This window comes from Erpetoichthys calabaricus, chromosome 5, assembly GCF_900747795.2.
Source record: "Erpetoichthys calabaricus chromosome 5, fErpCal1.3, whole genome shotgun sequence".
NCBI classification, from domain to species: Eukaryota; Metazoa; Chordata; class Cladistia; order Polypteriformes; family Polypteridae; genus Erpetoichthys; species Erpetoichthys calabaricus.
Window position 1 is genome coordinate 227,010,153 of NC_041398.2, and position 27,296 is coordinate 227,037,448.

Below are 27,296 nucleotides of genomic sequence, written 5' to 3' on the forward strand. Positions count from 1 at the left end.
GATACATTGGTGAAAGTGCTGTGTGTGCTGTCTGTTGTTCACCATTACAGTGATAGTGTAAGAGTCGACCTAAGCTTGAAAGAATCGACTTCTATATTCATGAAAATATGAACAGCAAAATATGCATTTGAAGTAAACAGTGTGTCGCACTCCATCCAAGGGACTTCCGTTAAGAGAGCTGATAATGAAGAGCCACAGGAGATGCAGATTTCAGTATTCAAAACACCCGAATCAACAAATCTGACTGCCCATACTGGTAAAGCACGGACAAGGCTGCACAGCACCCACTTTCTGACTGCACATCAAAATGAGTAACTATCCATCCATCCATTATCCAATCCACTATATATCCTAACTACGGGGTCCCAGCCAACACAGGGCGCAAGGCAGGAAACAAACCTTGGGCAGGGTACCAGCCCACCGCAGGGCACACAGACACACCCACACACTAAGGACAGTTTCGGATCGCCAGTGCAGCTAATCTGCATGTCTTTGGACTGTGGGAGGAAACCGGAGCACCCAGAGGAAACCCATGCAGACATGGGGAGAACATGCAAACTCCACGCAGGGACCTGGGAAGCAAACCTGGGTCTCCTAACTGCAAGGCAGCAGTGCTGCCCACTTCGCCACTGTGCCGCCCAATGAGTAACTAAAGAAATTTAATATTACTGTCTAACTAGAAATGCAAACATGCCATGCCAGAATAGCCGCAGCATTTTAACACGTAGTTGATCTCTAGAGCACAATGCTTATTTAAACTTGACTTGCTGTTGCTATTCAATATAGTAAAACAAAGTTATTACAGCAGACAGAGGCCGCACTTCTCAAACATGGAGCCAAGTACAATACAATACAATACAATACAATACAATTTGGTATAAGACATCTGAGGTTCTTTAATGAACATTAATGGATAAAGTGCTGTCAAAATCCCCTGATTAAACTCCGAGTGTTGTGCAGGTTGTGTGCTCTCAAACCTGCAGCTGATCTTTCGTCAGTGTTGAATTCTGAGGTGTGTAGAAACATCTGATCTGTTTGAATTCCAGTAGATGCCTCCAAACTCAGTCAACGCTGCTTCACCCTACAACAAGATAATGATCCAAACATACTGCTGAGGTAACACAGGACTTTTTCAGTGCTACAAATTGGAATATTCTTGAATGCCCAAGCCAATCACCTGATTTTAATCCAACTGAGCAGACCTACTGAAGAGACAACTTAAGGAGACAAACAAGCAGGAGCTGAAGATGGCTGCATTAGAGGCCTGGCAGAGCATCACCAGAGAAGACCCTCGGCACCTGGTGATGTTTGTGAATCAAGCAGTCACTGCATGAAAGGGATATGTGACAAAATACCAAATATGACTGCTTTAATAGACCAGCCATTGCTTTCATCTTGCAGTGTGCCCTTTATATTTCAGTTCATGAAGTCTGTGGATATTAGTGTCTGACACGTTCACATCTGCCTCTTGATGACTGTTTCTGATCTGCCAGACAGGCGTTTGGGGCTTTTTCCTTCCCATAGTGACGATTCTTCTATCATCAGCAGTGGAGGCCTTCCCTGGCCTACCAGTCCCTCTGTGATTACTAAGCTCACCAGTGAGTTCTTTCATCTTAATGATATTCAAATCAGTTGATTTACGTAACCCTAAGGTTTTACAGATGTCTCTAATGGTTTTATTCTTGTTTTTCAGCCTCATAATGGCTTTTTTGCCTTTCATTGGCATAGCTCTTGTTCTCATGTTGATCAATGGCAACTCCAGACTCCAAAGGGTAAAAGCAAGCCAAGGTGTCTTATGAAGCCATTAAACCCACCTGAGTGTTCAGAAACACCTGTGACACCCCACACGTTATGGTGCCCTGAAATGGGGGGATCATGTAGAAAAAGTACTGTCATTTCTGCATGGTGAGACCGAAATGTATGCAAATCCCCTTAAATGAAAGTCTGCAGTGTGCACTTGAATAACATCAGAATTGTTTCATTTGTTATTTTAAACTGTGAAACAGTTTAAGGAAAAAGTTGTCTTTGTCCCAAACATTATGGAGAGCACTGTAGTTATACTTATTTATTTTAATAGGTACAGTATTGGTTGTTGGTTGTGATGCTGAAAATTGTAATTTATTCAGAGATGCTAATTGAGCTAACACTGAAACAGATGTTGGCACAAATAGAGTTATACATTAGGAACATTATATATTAGCACTACAGCCTGAAGATTTTACAGATAGCAAAATGTTAATTCTATGCTGTGAGCACCAGGTGCAGCTGAGTTTTAGCTATGCCGTGTTTTTTCTTAACTAGTCTCTTAAAATGCCTTCACTCCCAACTTTTTTCTAACACATTAAAGTGTGAATACACCTACATGAGTTAGAGTCAGCCAGGCTAGTAATGTGAGCAAAACTGGATGATGACAGATACCAGCGTGGGACTGTACAGAACAGATGACGTGACTTGTAGATCCACAGATTGAGAACTTCATTTGAAAGGACTTCTATTAAGGTTTGCTGTTTAGTTTAGTTTGAAATTCTGGCAGCAAATGAAGTGAAGAAGTTTAAGAAACAGTTGCTACAAATTTTAAACTGTGGTACTTCATGAAGTGCACCAGTCAGTGTATGAAATACCCCATGGTGATTAGGGGTCCCATTAGTGTTCCAATGTTAGCTGAAAACTGAAATATTACTCTGGGATTGTCCTGCCTCGGCAGGAAACCAATAACTAATTTTTTGAGTAAAACTGAGAGATGCAAGCAAAGGCAAAACAAAACAAAATAAAGCGAATCAACCAAACCCAGAAGAGAGGCAAAAATTCACAGTCAAAATGAAGGCGAGAAGTTGAAAACCAGGCAAGACACAGAATATCAATCAGGGAGAATACCACAAGGATTTTGAAGAATTTATCCACAGATCAGAAAAAGCTCAGTCCAACTGCTGACCTTTTATCTCGTCTGCTGATGAACTCAAGGTCACAACCCTGGAGACCATGTTCCTAGAAACATGGGTCACGACCCTAACAACGTTACACAAAATGGCCTCCACAATGAAAAAGGCTATAAGACTCCAAAATTCAGCCCTGATCATGACAGGTACTGTGAAATGTACAACAAGTTAACAATGTAAATTTCAAGCAGGTGAAAAATGGCGGAAAGAATACAGATAAAGTGTTGGGGCACCACTTTGGTAACCCCGTATAATTTGACAGTTTTGAGTAGATAAATACGCAGTTAGTTGCAGAGATGTCTTTTACAGACACAAGTCCAAACAGAACTGAAGTAGGTAACTAGTTTTTCGGTTTATGAAGGAAGATGGTAGGAAGGGGCAGGTCCAGGAGGATGGACACCAGAGATGATGTCAGGGATTGAAACGCCATCAGTCACCCAGCCAGCAGAGGGAGAAAGAGAGAAAGGATCAGAAAACAGTGCCATCCTCTGGCTCGGTGGGTAATTACATTTACTAGAGCCCTTAAGTGTCTCCCATGTGCCATGTGTGTGACAGGATATATACTGTATATTTTATGTAAATGAATCACATCATGCAAAAAACACATCATCTTGTACATCTGACCAGCATCACACAGAATGGCCACTTTTCATGACACATACTGTACTACTGCACTTCTGTAAGGGAGAGCAGATGCCGCCAACTCACTCACTGTAAGCCCGGGGATATATTTAATTCTACGTGATGCATGCGCTTGAGGACGCTGCTGCTACACAAGCCACCATACTGTCTATACTTGCACATATTCTTTAAGTAAATCTGGAGGATTCCACCAGGTGGCAGTGTGAGAAACAGTGAGAAAACAATGTCTGGATTCACAGTGTTGTGAGTTGAGGGAAGAAACATGTTAAAGATAAAAATTCTTTACATTCTAATACTGTTGCAAAGGAGCAAAATATAAAAAAAAAGATGACAACAGTGACACAGAAGATGGTATGTGAGACCTTTAAATGTATCTCATCACTACTTGTATTGCCTATGCTAGAAATGGTGGCAGAAAAGTACCATGAAGACATTCGCATGTCAACATTTAAGTTTGATGATTTGCTTCACTATATTGAACCTTTTATCAAAAATCCAAGCACATAGATGTTGATAGTAAATAACGATGCTGACATCACGTGCCAAAAGTTGAACACACATGCCACCCATATTTTTGCCGATACTGCAACTCACGCACACGTCATGTTAATTTCTGATGAAGTGCTTAGAAAATGTGTCAAAAGAATGCTGGGAACGCGTGGCAGACATGATGCAGGCACATAACCATTCCTAATGGTGCTGATGTTCGTTTCAGTGATAGTGAATCTTCGGTTGGTATTGTTTGGCACATTTTCGTTGTTCAGATTGACTTTATTTTTTTTTTTTAAGTAAACAAAATATTTACAGACAGAGAACTGTATTTAAGCTGGGATTTCAGGCACACTGCTAAAAGCAATGGAAGAAAAGTAGAAAGAAACAAGGCAAGATGCATGGTCAGGCTTCCACGCAGCTTAGAGGGAAGATAGCTTGGGTCTCCTTGTTACTTTTAATGCATATCCAGTAAGTTCTTAGCTCTCGAAGAGTGAGTCTGCCGGCTGTCATAACGCAAAGTGTGACTTGAGACGCCAGTCCGGGTAGAGAAAAGGTGAGGAACAACCTGGATGGACTGCTAGAGTCAAAACTCCATTGTAAAATTAGATTAGATAAACTTTATTAATCCCATGGGGAAATTCAAATGAATACAGCAGCAAAAATACAGAAAACAAGGACATAGAGTCACAGAACAGATAATACAGTACATCCAGTCAATCAATCAAACGCTAAATAAATAAAACAAATAAAACTTAATGAGTACAATGGGTGGAAACGATAAATTTCTTGAAAACAATCTTTTCCACAATCAGTGTGGCTATATAAAGTTAACCGTTACAATGTCTTCATATGCTGACCCAATGCTGTCCCTTAGTGGTCTTTTTGACCTGATTCTGATACCCCCTTTTAGGTGCTGTGGTAGAAATTAAATTTGGAGATATATTAAGGAAAGGACTAGGACCTGTTTAAGTCAGCGACTAGGCAAGAGGAAGCTTTGTTCATACTTTATTAATTATCTCTTCATGAAGAGGAGTGTTTATCACAGTAGTCTGTTACAGAATGAGCCAAAGTAACAAAGGCAGAGTTGAAATTTATAGATAACTGAATTTACATAACAGTGCTGAATTAATGCATATACATTATCTAACATTTACTCTGATTGGTTCGTACGCTTGCACACCGATCTTATTGGTTTAAAGACATGAGATGTTTGGGCAGAGAGCAAAGCTAGCTTACATACCCCAAAATAAAAGTCTTGTTACATTATATTCTTGCTGTTCTCATATATGTCAGGATCAGCCCTTACCCTTGAAATTTCTGTATTTGTGAAAACTGTCCAGTCTTTGCTGGGTGCAGGGCATACAGTATGCTGATTTCCTTAATTCTTCTAGACATCAACCTGCTCCTGGTACATTCTTGTCTTTGTTGTTCCCGTGACCTTTATCTGTTTTCCTGATATGCTTGAACAGGTTTCTGACATTTATTAACCCTATTACTGCGGTGGGCTGGCGCCCTGCCTGGGGTTTGTTTCCTGCCTTGTGCCCTTTGTTGGCTGGGATTGGCTCCAGCAGACCCCCGTGACCCTGTAGTTAGGATATAGCAGGTTGGATAATGGATGGATGGATGGATTAACCCTATTATAGTACTGAACTTCTAAGATAGATTTTTCAAGTCTCATTTTTCTCCCACAGTGCCTGGACACTATTTATATTGATTGACCAGCTTAACTTGTTGTACCAATAATCCTAACGTTTAAGACAGATGGCATTTAGGATGTTTCCGTGATTTGAACACGTGACATTTAAGGTGCTTTCTGATTTCAAACGCAAAATGATGTCATATATGACCCGGAGACATTGTAAGACAATGTGCTGATAGTGCTTTGCCGCACCCACCACACAATGAACCACCTGCAATGAGTGACACCTCAGCGCCACACTGAAACAGTGTGAGGTTTTTTACGGTGGCTGGAGTGCCAATCCTGCCACCAACCCCCAAGTTTTCCCTGTAAGTTGGAGGACCTGCTTGCAGGGCTGGATGCAGAGTAACGTCATACCCAGGACGGAGCAATTGCAGGTTAAGAGCCTTGCTCAAGGGCCCAACAGAGTAGAGTCACTTCAGTCGTTTACAGCGCAGATCCCTTGCCTCAAAGCCACCACTCCGGGTAAGGGTTTAGTCAATTTACACCTTCCAAGATGAAATCCTTTTATTAACAAAGAAATTAAGCAAAACATTCATTAATGTGATAGCAGACCAGCCATCTGAAGTAGGTGGATTTCTTTTATTCTCCAGAAAGTCCTTTTGACAGAATGGGTTCTCTTTGCATGTTTTCTTCACCTTTCATCCCATCTACTGCAAGACACAAAGAAAGGAAACCAACTGAACAAATGTGAGGAAAGAAAAAATCAAACCGAGCTAGCTCTTTGAAAGCATCACAGTTTACTTTTGCTGTCTTCTGACAGATATTTCCGCTAATCAAAGGCCTTTTTTCTTTACTTCTCTGTTCACGTAGTGTTTCTTTTACTTCCAAGTTTAGCAGTTGTGATGCGTCTCACATGTAAAATATTCTTTTGATGCCTAATATACATTTTGCTGCAGAATAAATTAAAAGAGTAGTATGTCATTCAGTGTGACTGGATTTAATTGGTGTGATTTTGTTGGCATTACTTTCAAGGTCAGACATGTAATGGTCTTGTTCTGTTATACTGCCGGTGATGGTCCTGTTCAGGCCTCTTTCCTGTATTATTTCCAGCGCAGCCTGGACACAACCCTGAAGAGGATTAAGTGGCTTATGCTGAGCTTTATTTGTTTTTCCTTGTATACATTGGATTGAGAAAGTACTCAGGCATCTTCACGTTCTGCACCCTTTATTATGTTGTTATTTAATTTTAAATGGATACATTTGCCATTTATGCCCATCAGTCTGCACTCAACCCATACTGGCAAAGTGAAACCTTTTCAGAAAGGTTTGCAGATTTATTATAATTCAAAAAATGAAACTTTTCATTCATATAAGCATTCAAATTATTAATTCAGTACTTTGCAGAAGCCCCTTTGGTAGCAATTACAGCATTGAGTCTTCTTGGTAAGTCTCTACAAGCCTGGTGCACCAGAATTGGGGCAGTTTATCCAATTCTTCCTGGCAGATCCTCTCAAGCTCCATTAGACAGGATGGGAGGCGTCTGTTAACTGCCATCTTCAGGCCTCTTCACAGATATTCTATGGGGGTTTAAGTCTGGGCTTTGGATGGACCACTTAAGAAGCCACTCCAGTGTTGTCTTGGCTGTATCCTTCAGTTCATTGTCGTGCTGAAAGGTGAATAGTCACCCCAGTCTGAGGTTGAATGCACTCTGCTGAAGATTTTCTTCAAGGGCCTCTCTGAATTTGACTGCACTCATTCTTCCCTCAGTTCTGACCAGTCTCCGTATCACCACCGCTGAGAAGCACCCCCATAACATGATGCTGCCTCCACAATGCTTCACCAAGGGAATGGTATTAGCATAGGTAGTGAGCGGTGCCTGGCCATCACCAGACATAGTGCTTGAAGTAGCGCCTAAAGAGTTCAGTTGTTATCTCATCAGACCAGAGGATCTTTTTCCTCATGTTCTTGGGGGCCTTTAAATGCTATTTAGTGAACTCCAAGAAGGTTGTCATATGTGTCTGATTGATGTAGAGTTGCTAAGATGGTCAATCCTTTCAACAGGTTTTCCCATCTCGGCAGTGAACTTCTAAAATTGTGTTAGAATGACCATTTGGTTTCTTGGTCTTCTCCCTGACTAAGGCCCTTCTTGCCAGACGGCCAACTCTGAGTGGTTCCTGGTGTTTCCAAATTTCTTCTTATGTTTCACAAATATTAAGGCCACTGTTCTCCTGGAAACACTCAAAGCTTTTGAAATGGTTCTACCCCTTTGCCCTGATCTATGCCTCACCATAATTTTATCGCAGAGGTCAATTGAGAGTTCCTTGGACTTCACGGCTTGGTTTTTGTCCTGGTATGGAGTGTGAATTGTAGGTCCTTTCTAAACCACGGTTAGTCAATTCATTTTGCCACAGGTGGACTCCAGTCAAGATCTCGACACATCGCAAGGAGAATTAAAGGGAACAGGAGGCACAAACAAACTGTAATTGCCTTTAACTCACTACTAGCACGTAGACGTACAGTATCTTGCTCAACTGGTAGAAGCCCACCCCACTATTTTTAAGTCAGGGGGTAACTGATCTTCAATACTATTTGAATTTGGAAAAAATCAAATTCTCACTTAGAAGATCTGTTCAAAACTTTATAAAAGTATGACAGGATCTAATCAATAACATTTTAGAATAAGCTTCTATAGGAGGGAAAATGATACTCTTCCTTTGCTGCTTCAAAGATTTGCTTTGTTGGCTGACTCTCCTCTCTTACTTTTGTATGAGCATGGATTAAATTTTGGTTTTGTTAAGTTTAATTTGATTGTATGGATTGTTATTTCCTTTTAATTAAAATCAATACAATAAAAAATAAAAAAAGTAAACAGGGGGCATCTAACCATAATCTGGAGTGCCTCAGTGAACAGTCTGAATATTTAGATGAATGAGAAATTTCAGTTTTTGATTTGTAATAAATTTATAAACCTTTATTTAAACAAGTTTTCACTTTGTTATTGTGGGTTACTGAGTGTAGAATGATAGGCAAAAATAGAAATTCAATTTATTTAAAGTGTAATCTACAACACAGTAAAGTGTGTAGAATGTGAAGGGGTCTGAATCCTCTGTGGACTTGGGTGGGCTGATCTTCTTATATAATACGCTACTGTGGCTGTCTGTTTGTCTGTCCAGGATTGGAAATCACCTGTAGCTCACAAACCGTTTGAACTATTGACCTGAAATTCGGTACACATATACTACGTGACGTCTACGATCCGCTTTCTGGGGGATGATTGACCTCCATGGTTATTCCTGTTTTATTTTAATTTTATTTTATTGTAGAATCAACTCTCGGCAGCGGCCAGCAGGGTGGCCATGCAGCACATGCGTATTGGCATTGTTCTTATCCCTACCACCTTCGCTGTCACTTCCCCTACCTCTTCATATCTTAAATCATTCTTGAGGCAGATTGAAGACTTAAGTGCCAGCTTAAGCGAAAAATTAAAGAAAACATACTAAGTAATTGCAACACAAACACTGACTTAATCAGTTTTAACACGAAAAGATGCCGACGAAAGAAGAGAAGAAGTGGGCCGCTAGAGTGGAGAAAAGAAGAGCTGCTCAGGAAGCAGCAAGCACATCAACCTCTGAGCAAATGAATGCTAAACGTACAGAGAGAGAGCATGAAAACTAGGAATGCTCAAGTCAAGTGTATTCACTACACGTTATCTTGCTCAATATTATCCAGTGATTTTGCTTTAATGGTGACAATTTTGTTCATTGTGTATTGAGGTAATCAGAATTTAAGATTTATATTTTTTCAAACAACTAGAGGGAGACCTTCAAAAATGTCTGTAGGCAGATTAGAAAAAAAAAGGTCTGATTTTAATTTTGCTGGGAAACAATCTGACACACGCACAGGAAAAAAGTAACTCTGTGATGGTGCCAGTACATGCTGTAATGTGCAGTCGGAAGAAAGCCATGGAAGACAAAAATTGCTGTGGCACCTGCTGAGAATTACTTTGGTTTTAAACCAAATGACTTTGATGACGCTGCTGCTCCCAGTACAGCCATTTATCAACTGTACAACAAAAGCAATGTTGAGAAAACACAATACAATGACTTTCCACATCCAAGAACCACACATCCGATGTGGTTTGCTGAACTGAATGTTAAGGTTAAGTCAATAAGTGGAGGCGAACGTCCTACCTCGGAAGGTCTGCCAGACATGCAGTTATAGCCTGCATAAATACAAATGAGATGGTGTTAGAGATACAGGAGATACCGCTTTCAACAGAGAATGCAGAGTTCTAGATGTTTAAATGAGCCACAGTTGGCAGTCATTGGCACTCATACAAGTGCTAGTCGGCAGTTCATCTAACCAGGGAAGGACACCGCTTCTACTGACTCTGCCATGGCACTAAGTTCTCTTAGTGGATACTCTTCCTTCTATGGCTTGGGGCAGTAAGAGGGCATTTTATTTGACAAGATTAATAAGCACCCACAGAGCCCCAAACCACAGACACATCAATACCCAACACAATTTCAGGTTCAAGTAAATTATTTTTATTTCATGATAAAGGCCTTCCTTTTACTATTACTAGCCAAATAAGCCAGTTCCTTATTCCTTCCCCAAAAGAGCGTTGCCCACTACCTTCTGGCTCTGACTTAATTAAATTGTGACAGCGGGCTTTCCTTTAAACTAGAGCCAGGAACTCCTTCTGATCGCCTGTCTGGGTCATCCGGAGGATTTCCGGTTCATGCAAAAACCAGGGCAGTTCTCCCCCGGCAGCATTCCCTGGTGGTCCACAAAGACCCCAGTAGGACTGTGTTTTCAGACCGACGAGTGTCCTGATCGGGTTTAGCCCTGAGGAGGCATGTCACCTGTTGTGTGGAGGAATAAACTGTTCCTGGTTAGCCTGTTTGCTCAGTCCATCCATTATGGTCTCCTGGTCAGGCATATGAATCCTTCCCAGGATGCCTGTCCTTCCTGTCTGGCATGTACAACACACACTATGAACTGTTTTTTCATTGAACTATATACACATGACAATAAATTTAACAGGAACCTGAATTTGAACTTGAAAGTGTTTTCTTCCATTATCCATCCAGACATTTTTCTCACTGGACAAACCATTTCAGACCTACCTGAGTGGACCTGGCATGTTCTCCCTTCATTCGGCTGTGTGCTTTTCACCAGTTTTGCTTCCAAATCCCAGAAATGATTGTACGTTAACTGGCAACTCCAGATTTTCCAATTATTTGCTCCTGTAGATCTGTATGTGGTTGTGCACTTTGACAGACTGGCACCCTTCAATACCTTAAACTGGATTAGTGGGTTAGAAAATGTATGGGTGGTACTTATGTACATCAGTTATACTCTAAACTGGGCAGTAAACTGTCTTTTTCTGTGCCAAGATTAGCAAGCTCATACACCACAAACACCCATTTTCCCATTTGCTCCTGCATTTCAGAGTTACAGGTACATGATGTTTATCCTGCCAGAACTGTGCATAAGGTGGGAACCAACCCTGGGTGAAAAGGCAGTCTATTTCATGGCACATGCCCACACTCATTTCTTCAATCCGTCTTATAGCCCACTTATCCAGTTCAGTGTCCTATCCTGGTTACCTTGGTTTCTGCATGACCACCAACCCTGCATGAGGTGCCAGTCAATCCATCACAGGCCACATTCCTTCATGCTGAACCAAATTACAGATATGCCTGTCACTGTTGGTGTTTGTTCCTCTGTACCTGTCCTCTTTGAAATCCAGTTGGCCTTCTATTGAACGCTTCAGAAAGCAAGAAGACAGATAACAAGGTGCAGGACTGGGCCATGCCTTCGTCTGCTAGGATATCCTGTTGTTTTTTTTGTTGAGGCACTCTTTTGAAGGAAATGAATCCAGATGGTCCTGGTTTGCATCGATGTGACTTTCATTTCCATGTGATTTGTTTGTCCAGAGCCTTGAGGCTGACGTCTGTTTGTCCTGGATTTGATCCAGAGGTCATTCTCTTCTTTCTTCCCTGCATCTGTCTATAACATCCTGAAATCACTGAACTCATGTCTCACTGTTTACTCAAAGACACATTAGTGACTGCAGACCTGTTTATTTGTTTAGTAAATCATTCTGTGTTAGTATTTGTCAAGCACTGATAAGTCCCTTCCTTTTCTACAAGTCATCTCTCCACTCTTTGGGATGCCAGCTGGCACAGTGAGCTGGAGGTGCTGATGCCATACGTTTCTTACTCTTGACATCACTGTTAGATTTTAGGTGCCGTATATTAAAAAATCAACATTGCAAAAATCAAAAGCAGAATGTGGCCCTGGCGCTGCCTCATGTTTAGCTGTACCACTGGGTTGTGAATGTTCAGGATTTGAGACAGTGTGTTACATGCACAGACATAATTGGGTTAAAGTTAATAATAATAATAATTCTTTACATTAATATAGCACTTTTCTCACTTCTCAAAGCACTTTACACAGAGAGTGGGGAGCCACTTCATCCACCACTAATGTGCAGTATCCACCTGGATGATTCGATGGCTGTCATTTTTGTGCCAGTACACTTACCACACATTAGCTGTTAGGTGGTGAAAGGTTAAGGGAGTTGATTAGCCAATAAGAGACAGGGGATGATTTGGGTACCAGAATGACTAGCCAGGACGTTGGGATACACCCTGCTTTTTACGAAGGATGACCATTAGTGACCACAGAGAGTCAGGAACTCAGTTTTATGTCTCATCTGAAGGACAGAGCCATTTTTACAGCACAGTGTCCCCATCACTGCACTGGGGCATTGGGATCCATGATCAGACCACAGATTAAGCTCCCCCTTCAAGACTCACCAACTCGGCGAAGATTGGTCAAAACCCAGGGTGCAGTAAAATGTAACCATTTAGAGGAGCGTAACTGATAACTACCAGAACTAAGACAGAGTAGCTTAGTAAAACAAGCTGGAAGTTTACCCAGAATCGCTTTATAGATAAAAATATACCAATGCTGTTGTCTTCAGGTGGTCAATGATGTCCAGCCCACCCAATTATAAGAGTGCAATGGTGAGAAAGCAACTTTGCATTTGTAATAAAACACAGAGATATAAGGTACACTGAATCAAGGCTCCAGAGGAGGATGCGTGCATATCCAATATTTCACCGTAATCAATCACAGGCAAAAAAGTTGCTTTAGCAAAAAGTCAGTTGGAAAATAAAAGAGCTGGTCAAACCGGCAATATGTCTCCTAACATTTTTTGTGGCATAATGGTTTAGTAATGGCAACTGTAAATCTTGTTTTTTTCTGTTCCTTTGTAATAAAGAATACATTTTAGGTACCATGTATTTATATACAAGTCAGCACAATGCTCTGCAGTCCTGAGATTGAACCCCAGTCCAAGTTCTGTGACCATGCACTGTGCAGCTCCCCCTTGTGTTGGTGTGAATTTCCCCCCCACATCCCAAACACTTATCTTATATTAGTTATTAGCTCTCATGGGGCCCAGTTTGTGCGAGTGTTTGTGTCCATGTGCCTTGTGACGAAGTTGCACTTGTGATTCCCAGGTTGCTCCCATTGGTCCTAGGGCAGGTGCCAACACCCCACAACTCTGAGCTGGATAAGTGAGCTAGAAACTTGCGTGGATGGCACTTATATGAATGTGATGATCAGTTGTGGTCTAGGCTATATGGAAAAAAATCTTGTAATAATAATAATAGTAATAATTCTTTCCATTTATATATTGCTTTTCTCACTACTCAAAGCATTTTACATAGTGAGTGGGGAGCCATTTCAGCCACCAGTAATGTGCAGCATCCACCAGATTGATGCAATGGCAGCCATTTTTGTACCAGTATGTGCACCACACATTAGCTATTAGATGGTGAAATGATGAAAGAGATCGAGGGTGATTAGGGGGCCAGAAAAAGCTCCATTTTCATCAATAGAAACTCACTGTTTTCTCACCATGCCATCTCCTCTACAGGCATCTACCGCACCGAGAGGGACAAAGGCACCCACTACGAGCTGACTTTCAAGGGGGACCAGAACCACGAGTTTAAACGTCTGGTGTTTTTCCGCCCATTTGGTCCTATAATGAAGGTGAAGAGTGAAAGAGTGGACACTTCCAACATGCTGATCAACATCATTGTACCCTTGGCCAAGAGGGCAGACAAATTCAAGCAGTTCATGCACAATTTCAGGTAGGCTGCACTTCTCTCTGTTCATTTTTTCTGTTTTTTGAACAGTACTTCAGATTAAGACCATAAGGCAACAGCTTGCATTTAGATTATTGGGGTATTAAACTTTCAGATTAATATTATAATGGATCCAAAATCTGTTTTTTTTATATATTGGATATATTCAGTATATTCAGTTTTAGCTGTACACTTAGAACTCTAGAACAATTGTAATGAGGATATGATATATATGGGCAGCATGGTGGCGCAGTGGGTAGCGCTGCTGCCTCGCAGTTAGGAGACCCGGGTTCACTTCCCAGGTCCTCCCTGCGTGGAGTTTGCATGTTCTCCCAGTGTCTGCGTGGGTTTCCTCCCACAGTCCAATGACATGCAGGTTAGGTGCATTGGCGATACTAAATTGTCCCTAGTGTGTGCTTGGTGTGTGTGTGAGCTCTGCAGTGGGCTGGTGCCCTGCCCAGGGTTTGTTTCCTACCTTGTGCCCTGTGTTGGCTGGGATTGGCTCCAGCAGACCCCCGTGACCCTGTACTTAGGATATAGCGGGTTGGATAGTGGATGGATGGATGGATATGATATATATATATATATATATATATATATATATATATATATATATAGCGAGGTGCAAATGAGGGAGAGGAGAATCAAAGAATAATTGGGGTGCCAACTGGGCCACCCCATCTACTGCCAGTGTCCATAACAAAGAGCAAAAATGAGTGTGCAGTGGTGAGCTGAAATCAGGCATAATATATGCCTCTTTAACTTCTGCAGCTTCTCAAAATTATCATCTCTCTCTCAAGTGGGTCTGGGTTGGGGAGCTCCGTCATACAGGACTGTGTTCCTCAAACTAAGATGCCATCTTCCAGGAGCCTTCGAATTTATGTCATCACAACCAGAAGAGGCATGGTTTAGCTGAACAGGAGTGGGGCTGAGGTGTTCCAACTGGGCAGCTTCTCTGAGCTACTTAGGAGAAAAGAGATGGCATTGTTAGCGCTGCCGCCACCACTTGCCCTGGCAGGATATTGTATACCTTTTCTGAGCCTGGAAGGTGATCCTTAGGCAGCCATGCGTGACAATATATATATTGTTGCTCAATCTTATCCTTAATACAGTAATTCCCTCCAATAACTTCAGTTAAGCTTACTGGCCTGTAGTAACTTGAATCGACTCAATCACCGTTTTATACAGCGGGGTAACATTTGCTAGCCTCAATTCCAAATCCAGAAATTTAAAAAAAATAAGCGCCAAGGGTTTATACTTTATAACATTATACTTTGTAACATTCCAAGGTTATTGCTCAGCAACAATTTGTAAGTAATTTATACCTAAGAAAGGTTAGTTATTGACAATCATGGAAAGATGTTACATCGCCCTGATATTTTGAACAGTTTAGTGTCTAAATTATAAATAGTGAAAATGCATTTTTGAAAATTTGTATCTTCATTATTTCCTCTGTGCCACATTATTATGATTCAGGCACAAAATGTACAAAAAGACAGCAAGAGTCTTGTAACTCTAACTCAAGAAGGAAGACGAGAACAGCTAAAACCCCATCTTTAACGTGCCTGTCCCATTCACGGCTTTAATCTTTTCCGGTGTCACAATTTACTTGAAAATGGTATTGTTCAATTTTAATTATAATTTGGCTCGTTCTTGAAGCAGATTTTGGGTTATCGAAGGAAGTACAGGAAAGTAGATTGAAGTGGTATGAACATGTGATGACGAGAGACAATGAATATGTGGGCAAAAGAGTGATGGGAATGGAAGTACAGGAGAAGAGAATGTGAGGGAAGCCAAAGCGGAGGTGGATGGATAAAATAAAAGAAGATTTGTAGGGAAAGGGTCTGACTGAGGAGGGGGTGCAGGACCGAGCTGTTTGGTGAAGGTTGATCAAGCACATCCACTCTGGATAGAAATAAGAAAAACTGAACATGAAGAAGAAGCTCCTATTATGCCATATATCACTGGGTATCTGTCCAGCATATATTGATACTGTATTTTCTGTGTAGTTCGCGTCTTTCATTGTATCCTAATGATGACAATTAAAACGAAGCAGAGAAGATACTTGGGAAAACAACACTGAATCATGAAAGGCTGCAACTACTTTATCGTCGGAACCCACTAATTAGTAAATAATGGATGAAGTAACCAGAAAACCTGGAAAAGAACAATGAAAATCAGGATGAAAATATTGTAAAAAGGTAAAAAATTAATTTCCCATATACTATACAGTACCTGCTTAGTACATTTTAATAAAAATTGACCAAACTTAGTTTCATAATTTTTACATTTACTCCAATACACAGAAACTGGGTAATAACAAATCACTTCATTAGGGGAGCAGTCCAATTAAAAACAGACGTTGGTTGGAACAAAAACCTGCAGCTACAGTGGGCCCCCAAGACCGACACTGAGGATCACCGGTCCAGAATGTTTAAAATAAAATACCTGACTAACTTTTTTTTTTATCTTAGCCAGAAGCTGTGCAACTTTGTGTGCTCTCTCCATCACTGCTGGTGTAAAAGCACTTGAGAGAATTGTGTTAAGAATGTGGGCACTACAGTTTAATATTGTGCTGCCGCGTGAAGCCAGTGATCGTCTTTGCTCCTCAGTCAGTAATAGTCAATTTTGAAAACTCCATCCATCCATTATCCAACACGCTATATCTTAACTAAATGGTCACGGGGGTCTGCTGGAGCCAATCCCAGCCAACACAGGGTGCAAGGCAGGAAACAAACCCTGGGCAGGGCGCCAGCCCACCGCAAGGCGCGCACACACACACACTAGGGACAATTTAGGATTGCCAATGCATCTTTGAACTGTGGGAGGAAACCGGAGTACCCGGAGGAAACCCATGCAGACATGGGGAGAACATGCAAGCTCCACGCAGGGAGGACCTGGGAAGCGAACCCAGGTCTCCTAACTGCGAGGCAGCAGGGCTACCCACTGCGCCACTGTGCCGCCCATTCTGAAAACTCTTAAATTTAAATTGTGAATGTTTTTACCCGTTTTTATCATGCCTCCTTCAAACGAGTTGCAAAAAACATCCTTGACACCTGATTGTAGCTCTCATTAATACAGTACAATGGATGCTAGCAGATATGAAAGAGTTTTTTTACAAAGTTTTCGGTCCAAATATCAGTTGTGACAGTACACACATAATTATTAACGGTCTCTAGCATGTCATGTACAATATCCTTTCTCAGTTTTTGGCTTTTTCTACCCCGGGCCACGATGCAGTCATCAGATGAGGCAGTAACTCTTTAACCTTCAGACTTTCCAATGGCTGCCGTATCAACCAGGTACTGCTCAAGTTGAATATCAGCCTTCACCAAACATGGTGTCGTAAAGCCCAATATCCTTCAAAACAAAATCCACACATTTATCCAGTGCTTCACTTTTAGCATTAGTTGTCACTTTTGACAGGTTTGGCTACAATGTCAGTTTAGTTTGACCATCACTAATGCGCACACATAGCGCTTTAAACCTGAGGTGCCAGACTTGTGTCCACTCTATGTTGGCACATTTATCACAGCAAGCAAGTGGCAGTTAGTTGCCATCGATAACAAGTGAAAATGACTGCCTAATGTCAGACTTCCCTTTACTGAGTTGTACCATCTTGTACTCTCCTTTTTTAATATTGTTTCTACCGCAGCGGATGTAAGGCTGTGTCTGGCAGAGCCAGTCATAAGAATTTTTGCTGTTCTAGGCGAATTTGTAAATGGTGCCTTGCCACCCCCTTTGATATGAGAGGAATCATCACTGCCAGACCCGTACATTGAGACCTCGAGACAGGACTGGGAAAAGCAAAGTATTTAGGACTTCGAATTCACAATTTGACAATGTTGAGTTATAGCAACGTCTATTTATAAGACTCAAAAAATGCGCTCTTGAGGGGTGCCATTTCAGAAAATAAGTAGGAATCGGGCTGTATTAGTAGGGTTCATTTATTGCTTTTAACATTTCTTTAAAGAAAATTAAGAAAAAAAACACATAGTTATTGCTAAAAGTACAGTTTAATTTCTAGAGTTGTCTATTTAAACCACCAACTAAACGTGTGCCCTTTGTTAATGGTGACATTCCAAATGTAATTTTGATTTTTTGTTTGACATTACCGTAACATATATATGTTGTTTAAATTACTAAAATAAATTGAAAAGTTAACATAATGACAACATTCAGTGAAACTGAGAATATAATGATTATCTTTAATTAGGAATCTTTACCCACAATTCCAATTTACCCTATGCTCGTGTATGCAAATAATGCTATCTGCCTTTCCCAAAAAACGGACAACTGCTTTAGTGTGCACAGAGCGAATCTCACAAAAGGTGGTGAGCAACACAGGATGATATTTGTTTTAAGACAAGTTTTAATATAGGTCCATATTGGAGACAATCACAGTTTGGGTTAAATCAGCTTTTAGCAATTCACTCAAGAGCTACAGACCTGTTGCCATTTTGATCGTTTTATTTCGCCATGTCTGTCTCTTCTATGCTACAGTTTCAGGATTATTATTATTGGCATCATCATCATTGCTGTTGTTGTTTGTGCTATTGTTGGACTACGTAGGTCGTCATACTTTAAGACCAAGTATCGCTAGTATGCAAAAACAATATAATCGGACATTCGATTTGAGTCCGAGTGTTCGTAGGTCTTTATTGTTTAAAAAAAATGTTGTGTCGCCCAGTCCCATTTCTGGGCAACAGATTGTGCTGTGATAGTGCAGACAGTGCAGGCACACAACATTAACATTTTGTTGTGTTCTGGTCCGGGCAAATGTTTCTAAACAAAATAAAGATATTAATCTCTACATGGGGCTGCAGTAATGTGCCCTGACTACTAGAAGGCCTAGACTGCTTATGCCCAGAAATGGCCCTGATCTCCGGGCCCTGCAGTCTTGAGAAGGGTGTGTGCAAGGCAGTGTATGCATGCGTCATAACTGATATATTGAATGAATGTACGTTCAGTTTTAAATTTAACTTTTATTTCCCAGACTCTAGCTCCTGCCTGCAATACGAAAAGCCAATCCTATGATATAAGCAATTGCATTGGGTCCTATGAGTCCTGCGGGAGTGCAGACCTCTCCATCAAGGCGCTCATCCTCAGGCTTTACACATTCTTTGAATTTAATTAGGTCTCAACTTAACTTGACTTACCTCCTTCTGCTGGCTATTTACTTGGCATACTTTGATCATCTACTCATGTTGGGTTACCTGCGTACCCCAGGGAAGTTTATTGAGTATTTGTTGAATAGTTGGCAGCAGTGATGATCAGTACCTTAACTGATCTGCCATGAGACAATCTTGCAGTTAAAGGTTTGCAGGAAGTAAATGTCTAACCCAGCTGCATCGAGTTGAGGGCAAGAACCACCCCAGGATGGGATGCCAGTTAACCTTAATTTGTGCTGAAGAAGCAAGAGAAACCTGAGCTGTCAGTAGCCATAAGATTCAGCTTGATGCCAAAGTCCCGAGAGTCATGCTTTTCCAAAGCTGACCCCCTTTACTTACGACCCTGGCTATGAAATCTGCTTACTTTTAAAATGATCCACACAGTAATATGGAAAGAATATTTTCTTTTGAGTTTCATCCTTACAAGAGCACTTTTTGTCAGCAATTGTTCATATCGTTCAGATATATGTAAGTTGATAAATTCATTTCAGTTTTTTTTTTTTACTGAATATCAGTAACAGGCGAGAAGGCAACAGTGCACGGCATAAAATGTAGCATATTACATTTCTTACAACTTTATTATTTTGTAGTATAGCAAATCATTTCAGTGTGACAGAGCTTGGGCGACATCATTTCAATGAGATGGAGCTCAGAGGGCTCTTGTTATTTATTCATTTTTTGTAGGTGAGTCTGGCATGGATGGTCGAGTACTGTATGGAGCTGGCATGGTCTTCAGGGTCTCCGTAATCATCAAAGTGTTTCTGTTGTCTTCATTGGTGCCATTAATGCCTCAGGGCAGATGGAAGTGCTCATATGTTTGCCATCAGTTGTCCATAGAGCCCTTCTAAATTTGCTTGACTTCTTCTTTTTCGTCTTTCGGCTGCTCCCGTTAAGGGTTGCCATAGCCAATCGTTTTTTTCCCCATATCTTCCTCTCCTCTGCACCTTGCTCTGTTTCACCCAACAAAATTAGTTTTCAATAATGTAGATCTGGAGACTGATTGGATGACGGTTGTACATGAACCCCTGAAAACAAAGGCTGCGATTCATTATTTTGAAATGCCTGCTTTTAATTGAACAGAAGAAATGCTATTATTTAGTAGCTGTGGACCACCGGGGCTCGTACAGCTGCCCTAACCTGATACAGACAGGCAGACACAAGTTCCAGTCCAGCACTTATTTATAGCTTGCCATTTTCTCTGCTCCCCAAAGCACAGTAAACAAAGCACCACAACACAGTCCTTCTTTCAGCTGTCGATTCCCAGTCCTTCCGCCTCCACTCCACTCCTCCCTCGCAAGCTTCATCTTCCCTCCTCCCGACTCTGGCTCTCCAAATGGAGTGAGGCGGCTCCTTTTATGATGGCCCTGGGAGTGTTCCAGGTGTGGTGAGAGCCCAATGAAGGGCTCTGCAGTTCCCACTGGCGGCCCCCATGGATCCCATCGGGGCTGTGCCAAACTCCAACTTCGGGAATCCATGGTGCTACAGCCACCCAGGAGAGTTGCCCTCTAGCATCCTGAGGAAGGTATTGCCCTGCCAATGCTCTCCCCTTCCAGTCTTCCCATGCAGTTGGCGTCCCAGCCAGGTAATGGCCATGGCTGCCTGTCACATAGTGTGTTTCAGGATTGGTTTGACATGATGGAAAGACACTGATTTGGCTTTGAGCATTTCTGCATTTAAATCAAAAGAAAAGATAAGCTTCAGATTGTCTCATTGGTGAAACTTTATAAATGAACACATTTAATATTACGTTCAAAGCGGTATACAGTGAGAGTGTTCCAACCCCTTCACTTTTTATATTTTGTTATGTTAGTCTTGTGCTAAAATCATTTCAATTCGTTTGTTTTTCCTCACCCAGCACCACTCAATACCAGGGCCATCTTAAGGTATGAGCACAATGGGCACTGGCCAGGCACTTTTTAAATAAATGAATGAATTGATTTTGTTAATACTATATTATATTTTGTTAATATGGTTCTGCTTTGTAAATAAATATGACTATTTGTTAAACTAAGTAACTGTATATCATTTCTAAAGTAGCTGTTCTGTTATCCATCTTTTCTCTTATCCATCATGGCCTTGGTCCAGACCCCTTATGGATAATCGAGGTTTTACTTTATTTTGAAATAACAGTAATATTCATCCATCCATCCATCCTCTGTGCCCAATTCTGAGTCGCAGGTCCTGCTTCATTAAAGTTGATTTTTGTGTGCCTGTGTTCATTAAATGCAGGACCAGAATGCTCGCTCCAGTTTCCACTGATAAAAAAATGACAAAATGAAATAAACTCTCGGTTATTTACGTATTTAAGCATACAAGTCAGGCTGAGCACACATTAAAACGGAGCAAACGTCAGTCTGATTATCATGAAATCATGACAACATTTAAATTATGATATGACCACTTGACAACAGTGCAGAGGAAAATAAAAATAAAATAGATCAAGTTTCAGAAATGCTCATCTCTGGGTCAATTTAGAGCCTCCAGTTTGTGTAACACAAGTTTAGGGGGTGTGGGGGCTTGCAGCTAGCGGTGCTCCACTGATTGCTAACTTTCTCTTGTTTGTATGTGGAACCCCACATACTTTATAGGAAAAGAGAAAAACAAATGGCTGCAGCTGGCGTTTGTGCAGGGCACTGAGTGGTCAAGGGGGTGCCCACTGACATCTGTTATTACTCAAAAGACAAACTGAACAAATTTAGGAATCCATTGGCCGTGTCTAGCCACGTGAAAAAATATTGAAAGAAGCCTGATGAGGCTGTCATCTTCAATGGAGTTGATTTATTTGACTGAGTGAAATGAAGTGCATTGAGAAACACGGCATAATGAGTAAGGCCGGGAAAGGGGAAGAACAAATGTATATGTTCATGGTCGGTTTAACTTCATAACAAGATCCCTTTCATTTTGTATGAAGCATAACTTTATATTTGAAAGTGACATTTCCAGTAGCGGTAAAAGAATACTGAGACCAAGGACAGCAAACCACTTTGATTTATGGACAACGCCTTGTCTTTACTGTAACGTCTCAGGTGGCAGGCCTTCAAAGGAAACACTTCAGGGTCATCAGGTGTGCCATAGTGTGTAATCTGGGCAGCATCTGTGCATATTAAAAACATACAGTATACATATTTAAACAAGTGAATAACCCCATTATTGTTCACTTTTTCAAATTTGGCCTTGAGAGCTTCACACATGCCTTTGCTTCAGTTTCTTTTTTTTATTCTAAGGGCACATAATTTAATTCTGGATCATAAGGGGACAGTCTTGTTAAAGGATTTAAAATGTAACTGAGGCTTTTGAAAGATTATAACCCTTCAGGTGCGAAGTTAGTCTATAACCTGGGTGTAAATATATTGCCAGAATGAGTTGTGTTGCCCATTTATTTTATGGGTAGATCAATTCAAAAACACCTTCAAACTAACAACATGAAACAGCACCTCACTCAGCTTACTAAAGCATCCATCCAGCCAGCCTGACCTTCACTTTATGAGCTGAGCCTTTTCACTTTAAGCAAAAGGAGATTAAGAGGAGACATGATTGAAGGGTTTAAACTTATGCAGGGAATTACTCCAGTGGATCGAGACTGTTATTGTAAAATGAGTTCATAAAGAACACGGGGACACCGTTGGAAACTTGTTAAGGGGAAATTTTGCACAAACATTAGGAAGTTTTTCATCACACAGAGAACCATAGACACTTGGAATAAGCTACCAAGTAGTGTGGCAGACAGTAAGACTTTAGCGACTGTCAAAACTCAACTTGATGTTATTTTAGTAGAATTAAGTGGATAAGACTGGTGAGCTTTGTTGGGCTGACTTGCCTGTTCTCATCCAGATTGTTATAATGTTCTAATCTCTATATATATAAAATCCAACGTCTCTCTGTCTGTCTGGGCGGATTTGTGGACAATGAAATTTAATGTAAGTAAACGTAAGGTAATACACATCTCTCTCTCTCTCTCTCTCTCTGTATATATATATATATATATATATATATATATATATATATATATATATATATACTGTATATATATATATATATATATATTATATTTTATATATTATATTTTATATATATCAAGACACTATATAAAAGCGGTCGGGATTGTCCTTCCATCCCGTGAGTGCAAAGTGTAGCGGTATTCCGCTTATCACAGACTTACTACTTGCAGCTTGCGGTGCGAAGCGACGTGAGCAGAGTTCTGGTGCTCCCATCGTTCCCTTGCTTTTGTGCGTTCTTGGAGATTAGGTAGGCTATTTTTAGATTTGTATACAAAGAAATTTTGTCCTGCCTTACTTCTTCTAATTTGGTCACTTTATTAGCAGTCATTCATTGACTTTTGCGACACGACGAAAGGCAAAGCCCTCACTGACTCACTCATCACTAATTCTCCAACTTCCCGTGTTAGGTAGAAGGCTGACATTTGGCAGGCTCATTCCTTACAGCTTACTTACAAAAGTTAAGTAGGTTTCATTTCGAAATTCTACGTGTAACGGTCATAACTGAATCCTACTTATGTACATACTGTATATACGTCCATAGCCTGCAGCTCAGTCGCCGTGTGAGGCGGGGTTGCGTCCTGTGTCCCCCGGCCTCCCACGTACTTGGCTGCCTGCCTATATTGCGTCCCCCATCCCCACGCCTCCCACGTAGTTGGCTGCCTGCCTATTTTACATGGTTGGAGAACCGCCAATGCCTCTTAAATATCTTAGATTCACAGGTGACGATTTGAGTAGTGGACACTTTGATGTTTATGAATGTTTCAACTCTCAAAAGCTGAATGCAAAGTTATCGATGAAACCGGTTGTATGCTTACAACGCTTGACAGATGCCAAATGTCACTTCAACACAACAAGTCCTGCAAATACTAACATAATTGAAACAAACCATGAAACTCAAACGATTATGACAGCAGCAATCCAAGCTGTGAGAAAACAGTAAAAAGGAGGCGTATCAGACGTCGTGGTACATTTTCTGATGCAGCTAGGCGGAAACAACTTTGTGACGCTGCCGCTAAATACTCGCAGAAAAATCCACAAGTTAATAGACACGCTGTCGCTAAATACTCACAGGCAAATCCACAAGTTCATAGAGACGTTGTCGCTACATATTCGCACGCAAATCCACAAGTTATTAGAGCTTCTGTTTCTAGGTACGATCCCAATAATAAAAAGCGGCTCATACGAAAACAACAGGTTTGGCTCAAAAAACCTGATTGTGGATTTGCGTACAGCCACCGAGACTTTGTAATGGCATGAGACTTCAGGTCACGTGTCTGCAAAACAACCTAATTGAGGCAACTATTTTTACTGGCAGTGGCTCAGGGGAGAGCTTTTTATTCCTCGCATCCCTGTTATACCCTCTGATCTCCCATTTCAATTCAAACGCCTCCAATTTCCAGTAAGGCTCTGCTTTGCAATGACAATTAAGTCTCAGGGACAAGCCCTACAAAAGATTGGCATTGATTTGAGGCAAGATTGCTTTTCACATGGCCAACTGTACGTTGCATGCACAAGAGTAAGCTCAGTGCACAGCTTGGTCATATTACAACCGGAGGGCCGAACTGACAACGTGGTATACAATGAGATCCTTAACAAATAATTATTTGTATATTGTCCCTCAGTTTAAAAATGTTTACTTTTCTTCTTAATAACAATTTTAAGGCAGTATTTCGCCGCTACAAAGCACGGGTATTTTGCTAGTATATATATAAAATCCAATGTCTGTCCGTCTGTCTGTCTGAATGTCTGTCCGCTTTTCACAAGATAACTACTTAACGGATTTTGATCAGGTTTTTTTTCTATAATTTGCTTGGACATTCCAGTTGATTTTGCGACTTCTGTCATCGCACTAATTATCATCATAGTTCGTTTGCTGGAGCGATTTATTCACGCTATTCTGAGGCAGAGGCTGAAGCCCAAGGGGAGGGAGAAGTGTGACGTTAGGAGTAGGGAGCCGTGCGGGGCCCACCTCACTCACGCACCAACCTCAGTTCGATTTGGTCTACCTCTCGCCATGTTTTGGACAGCATCTTTTCTCCGCTTAGCTAGCGATACCTGTTTGTTTATTGATTTTTAAAGTTTGTCCTGTTTCACTACTAGTCAGCAGGAGCCATGGGGGATGGCTAGCATATATATATATTGTGGAGGATGGCCAGGAACATTACTTTGGCATTGAAGGAGGGGGGAGACCGTTTATGTAGGGCATTATATCCCCCGAGCCACTAGATGGCAGCCCCCCGGGATACGGCATCGACATGGATTCCCTCAGGGCACACTGGGAATTGGAGTTCGTTGACTCAGCCCTGTTGGGTTCCGTGAGTGCCACCAGAGGGTGCTGCAGGGATGGGTGAGCCCTTCTTAGTCGGGCTCCCACCTCAAATGGAAGCGCTTCCGAACCACAGTTTCACGACACCGAAAGTGCTTCTGGATGTAACATAAAAGATGCTGTCTCCTACAACTCCAGGAGCCAGAGTCAGGAGGAGGAGGAGGATGAAGCTTGCTGTGAGGAGCAGAGGAGGTGGAGACATTGAAGAGAGTTGCAGAGTGTTTTATTACTGTGCTTTGTAGCTGTCATCGTGGGGTGGGAAACAGTTCTGGTGAAGAGTTTCCCATGGAGTAAAAATCCTTTTGTTAAGTGCAGCACTTGTGTCTGAGCCTTTGTGTTGCATGTTCGGGAAGCTGATGTGTCCCCTGGTAGCCGCCATATAAATATGTATAATAGTTACACAATGTAGTCACTTGGTAGTCTTTTCTTCTTATAATTCTCTGAAGGTATTTCATGATGGCTGTTGAGACAGACTCACTCCACTTTCCAGTATAAGGTCTCTGCATTTCAACAATGTCTTAATGGAACCTCTCCCCATAGTCTCAGGTAAAAACTCCAAATGAAAGTGCAGGAAAAGGATTTTTTAAAGACGTGTTGCCCCCAAATGTTAGATAGGAAGAATGATGCTCCTCAACTTGCATTCACAAGAAATGTATGGTAAATGCTTTTTTTTCAATAAATGAAGGCTGTGCACTCTTTTAACATTTACTTACCTGATCACTGGTCAAGACAAAGGATAGATCAACCCAACCTTGCATATTTCTGTAAAAACCATTTAAACAACCAGCCTCTCTCTGTCCACAATAATAAAAATGCATCTTTCTAATCTTCTAATATAAATTCTATTTTAAAGGAATGATAATAGAGAAAAAACACTTACTGAGAGCAGTAGCAAATACTTCATTTTGGGTTGTTTTCATCTCAACTAATGTTAAGAACGAGAAAGACCTGCCATTTTTCAGCTCAAAATGTACCTCAGATAACATTCTGAATATGAAAAATACTTATACCATAACACAAATAAATCTTATTTTTTAAAGAAAATCAAAGAATTTTTTTTAACTGTTTTTCTCTGAATTCGATATCTCTTGCAAAAGGTTTATAGTAGAGAAATTCCAATTTGAGAAGTGGATTCAGCACACGTAAATCTATATTGTTATTAATATAAGTTTAATGTTAATATATTAAGTTAAGTTAATCTATAACTAAGTTATTTCTAAATATATATCTGCAGTTTTGAAAATAGTTCATTGGCCTTGTCCTTCCTAGCCAAAGGTTTTGAATTCCAAGAAGAGCATTTTTGTATATTTCAGTTGTATAGTTTTAAATATTAAAGAATTTTTTGGAACTTTGAAAGCCAGGGCCCCTTTTAGGTCTGGTAGCCTGTGGAGTCTGGGGTCTTGGTGCCAAGGATAGGCCTTGTTTGTGGATTTTTTGGAGACCTACACCCTCTTTCGTATAGTAGTGTGCTCGAACCACCTGGATAATGTGCACACTCAGCACAGGTCTCCCTTAGCACAACATTCAAGTCCAGCCTTGTAGAACTGTGAGGCAGCAGTGTTGGTTCTATAAGTCATTAGATGATTTTTCTAACAGTTCTCAAACCAGCCAGGCTAATAATAGAAGAGGCAGCAATTGTCGATGAATGCCCATGAACGTTTTTTCCGTCAGTCAATCATATTACATTTTTGTTAGTGTTTGTGCCATGATCAGCACTGCTGTCCTACAGCTTTTGGATTCTGGTTTATTTTCTGGAGTGGGTTTTCTCCCTCAGTCCAAAGAAATGCTGTTAGATTGGCATCCTGTCCAAGGGGTCAGTTCTTATTTTACACCCTTGACTGCTTTGGTTCTCTATAATCCTGTAATAATAATCATAAAAATAATTCATTAATTACATTTATATGGCACTTTTCTAGCTACTCAA

The 27,296-nt window shown here is 41.0% G+C and overlaps 1 protein-coding gene across 4 annotated transcripts in view; it reads left to right on the forward strand.

Moving 5' to 3' along the window:
- Positions 1-27,296, forward strand: part of csgalnact1a (chondroitin sulfate N-acetylgalactosaminyltransferase 1a) — a 448,394-nt gene that overhangs the window by 285,828 nt on the left and 135,270 nt on the right. For all 4 annotated transcript variants that reach the window (XM_028802606.2, XM_028802607.2, XM_051928033.1 and 1 more), the window contains one exon: positions 13,667-13,883. In XM_028802606.2, the coding sequence (XP_028658439.1) occupies positions 13,667-13,883 (217 nt within the window). The remainder of the gene's footprint in view (positions 1-13,666; positions 13,884-27,296) is intronic.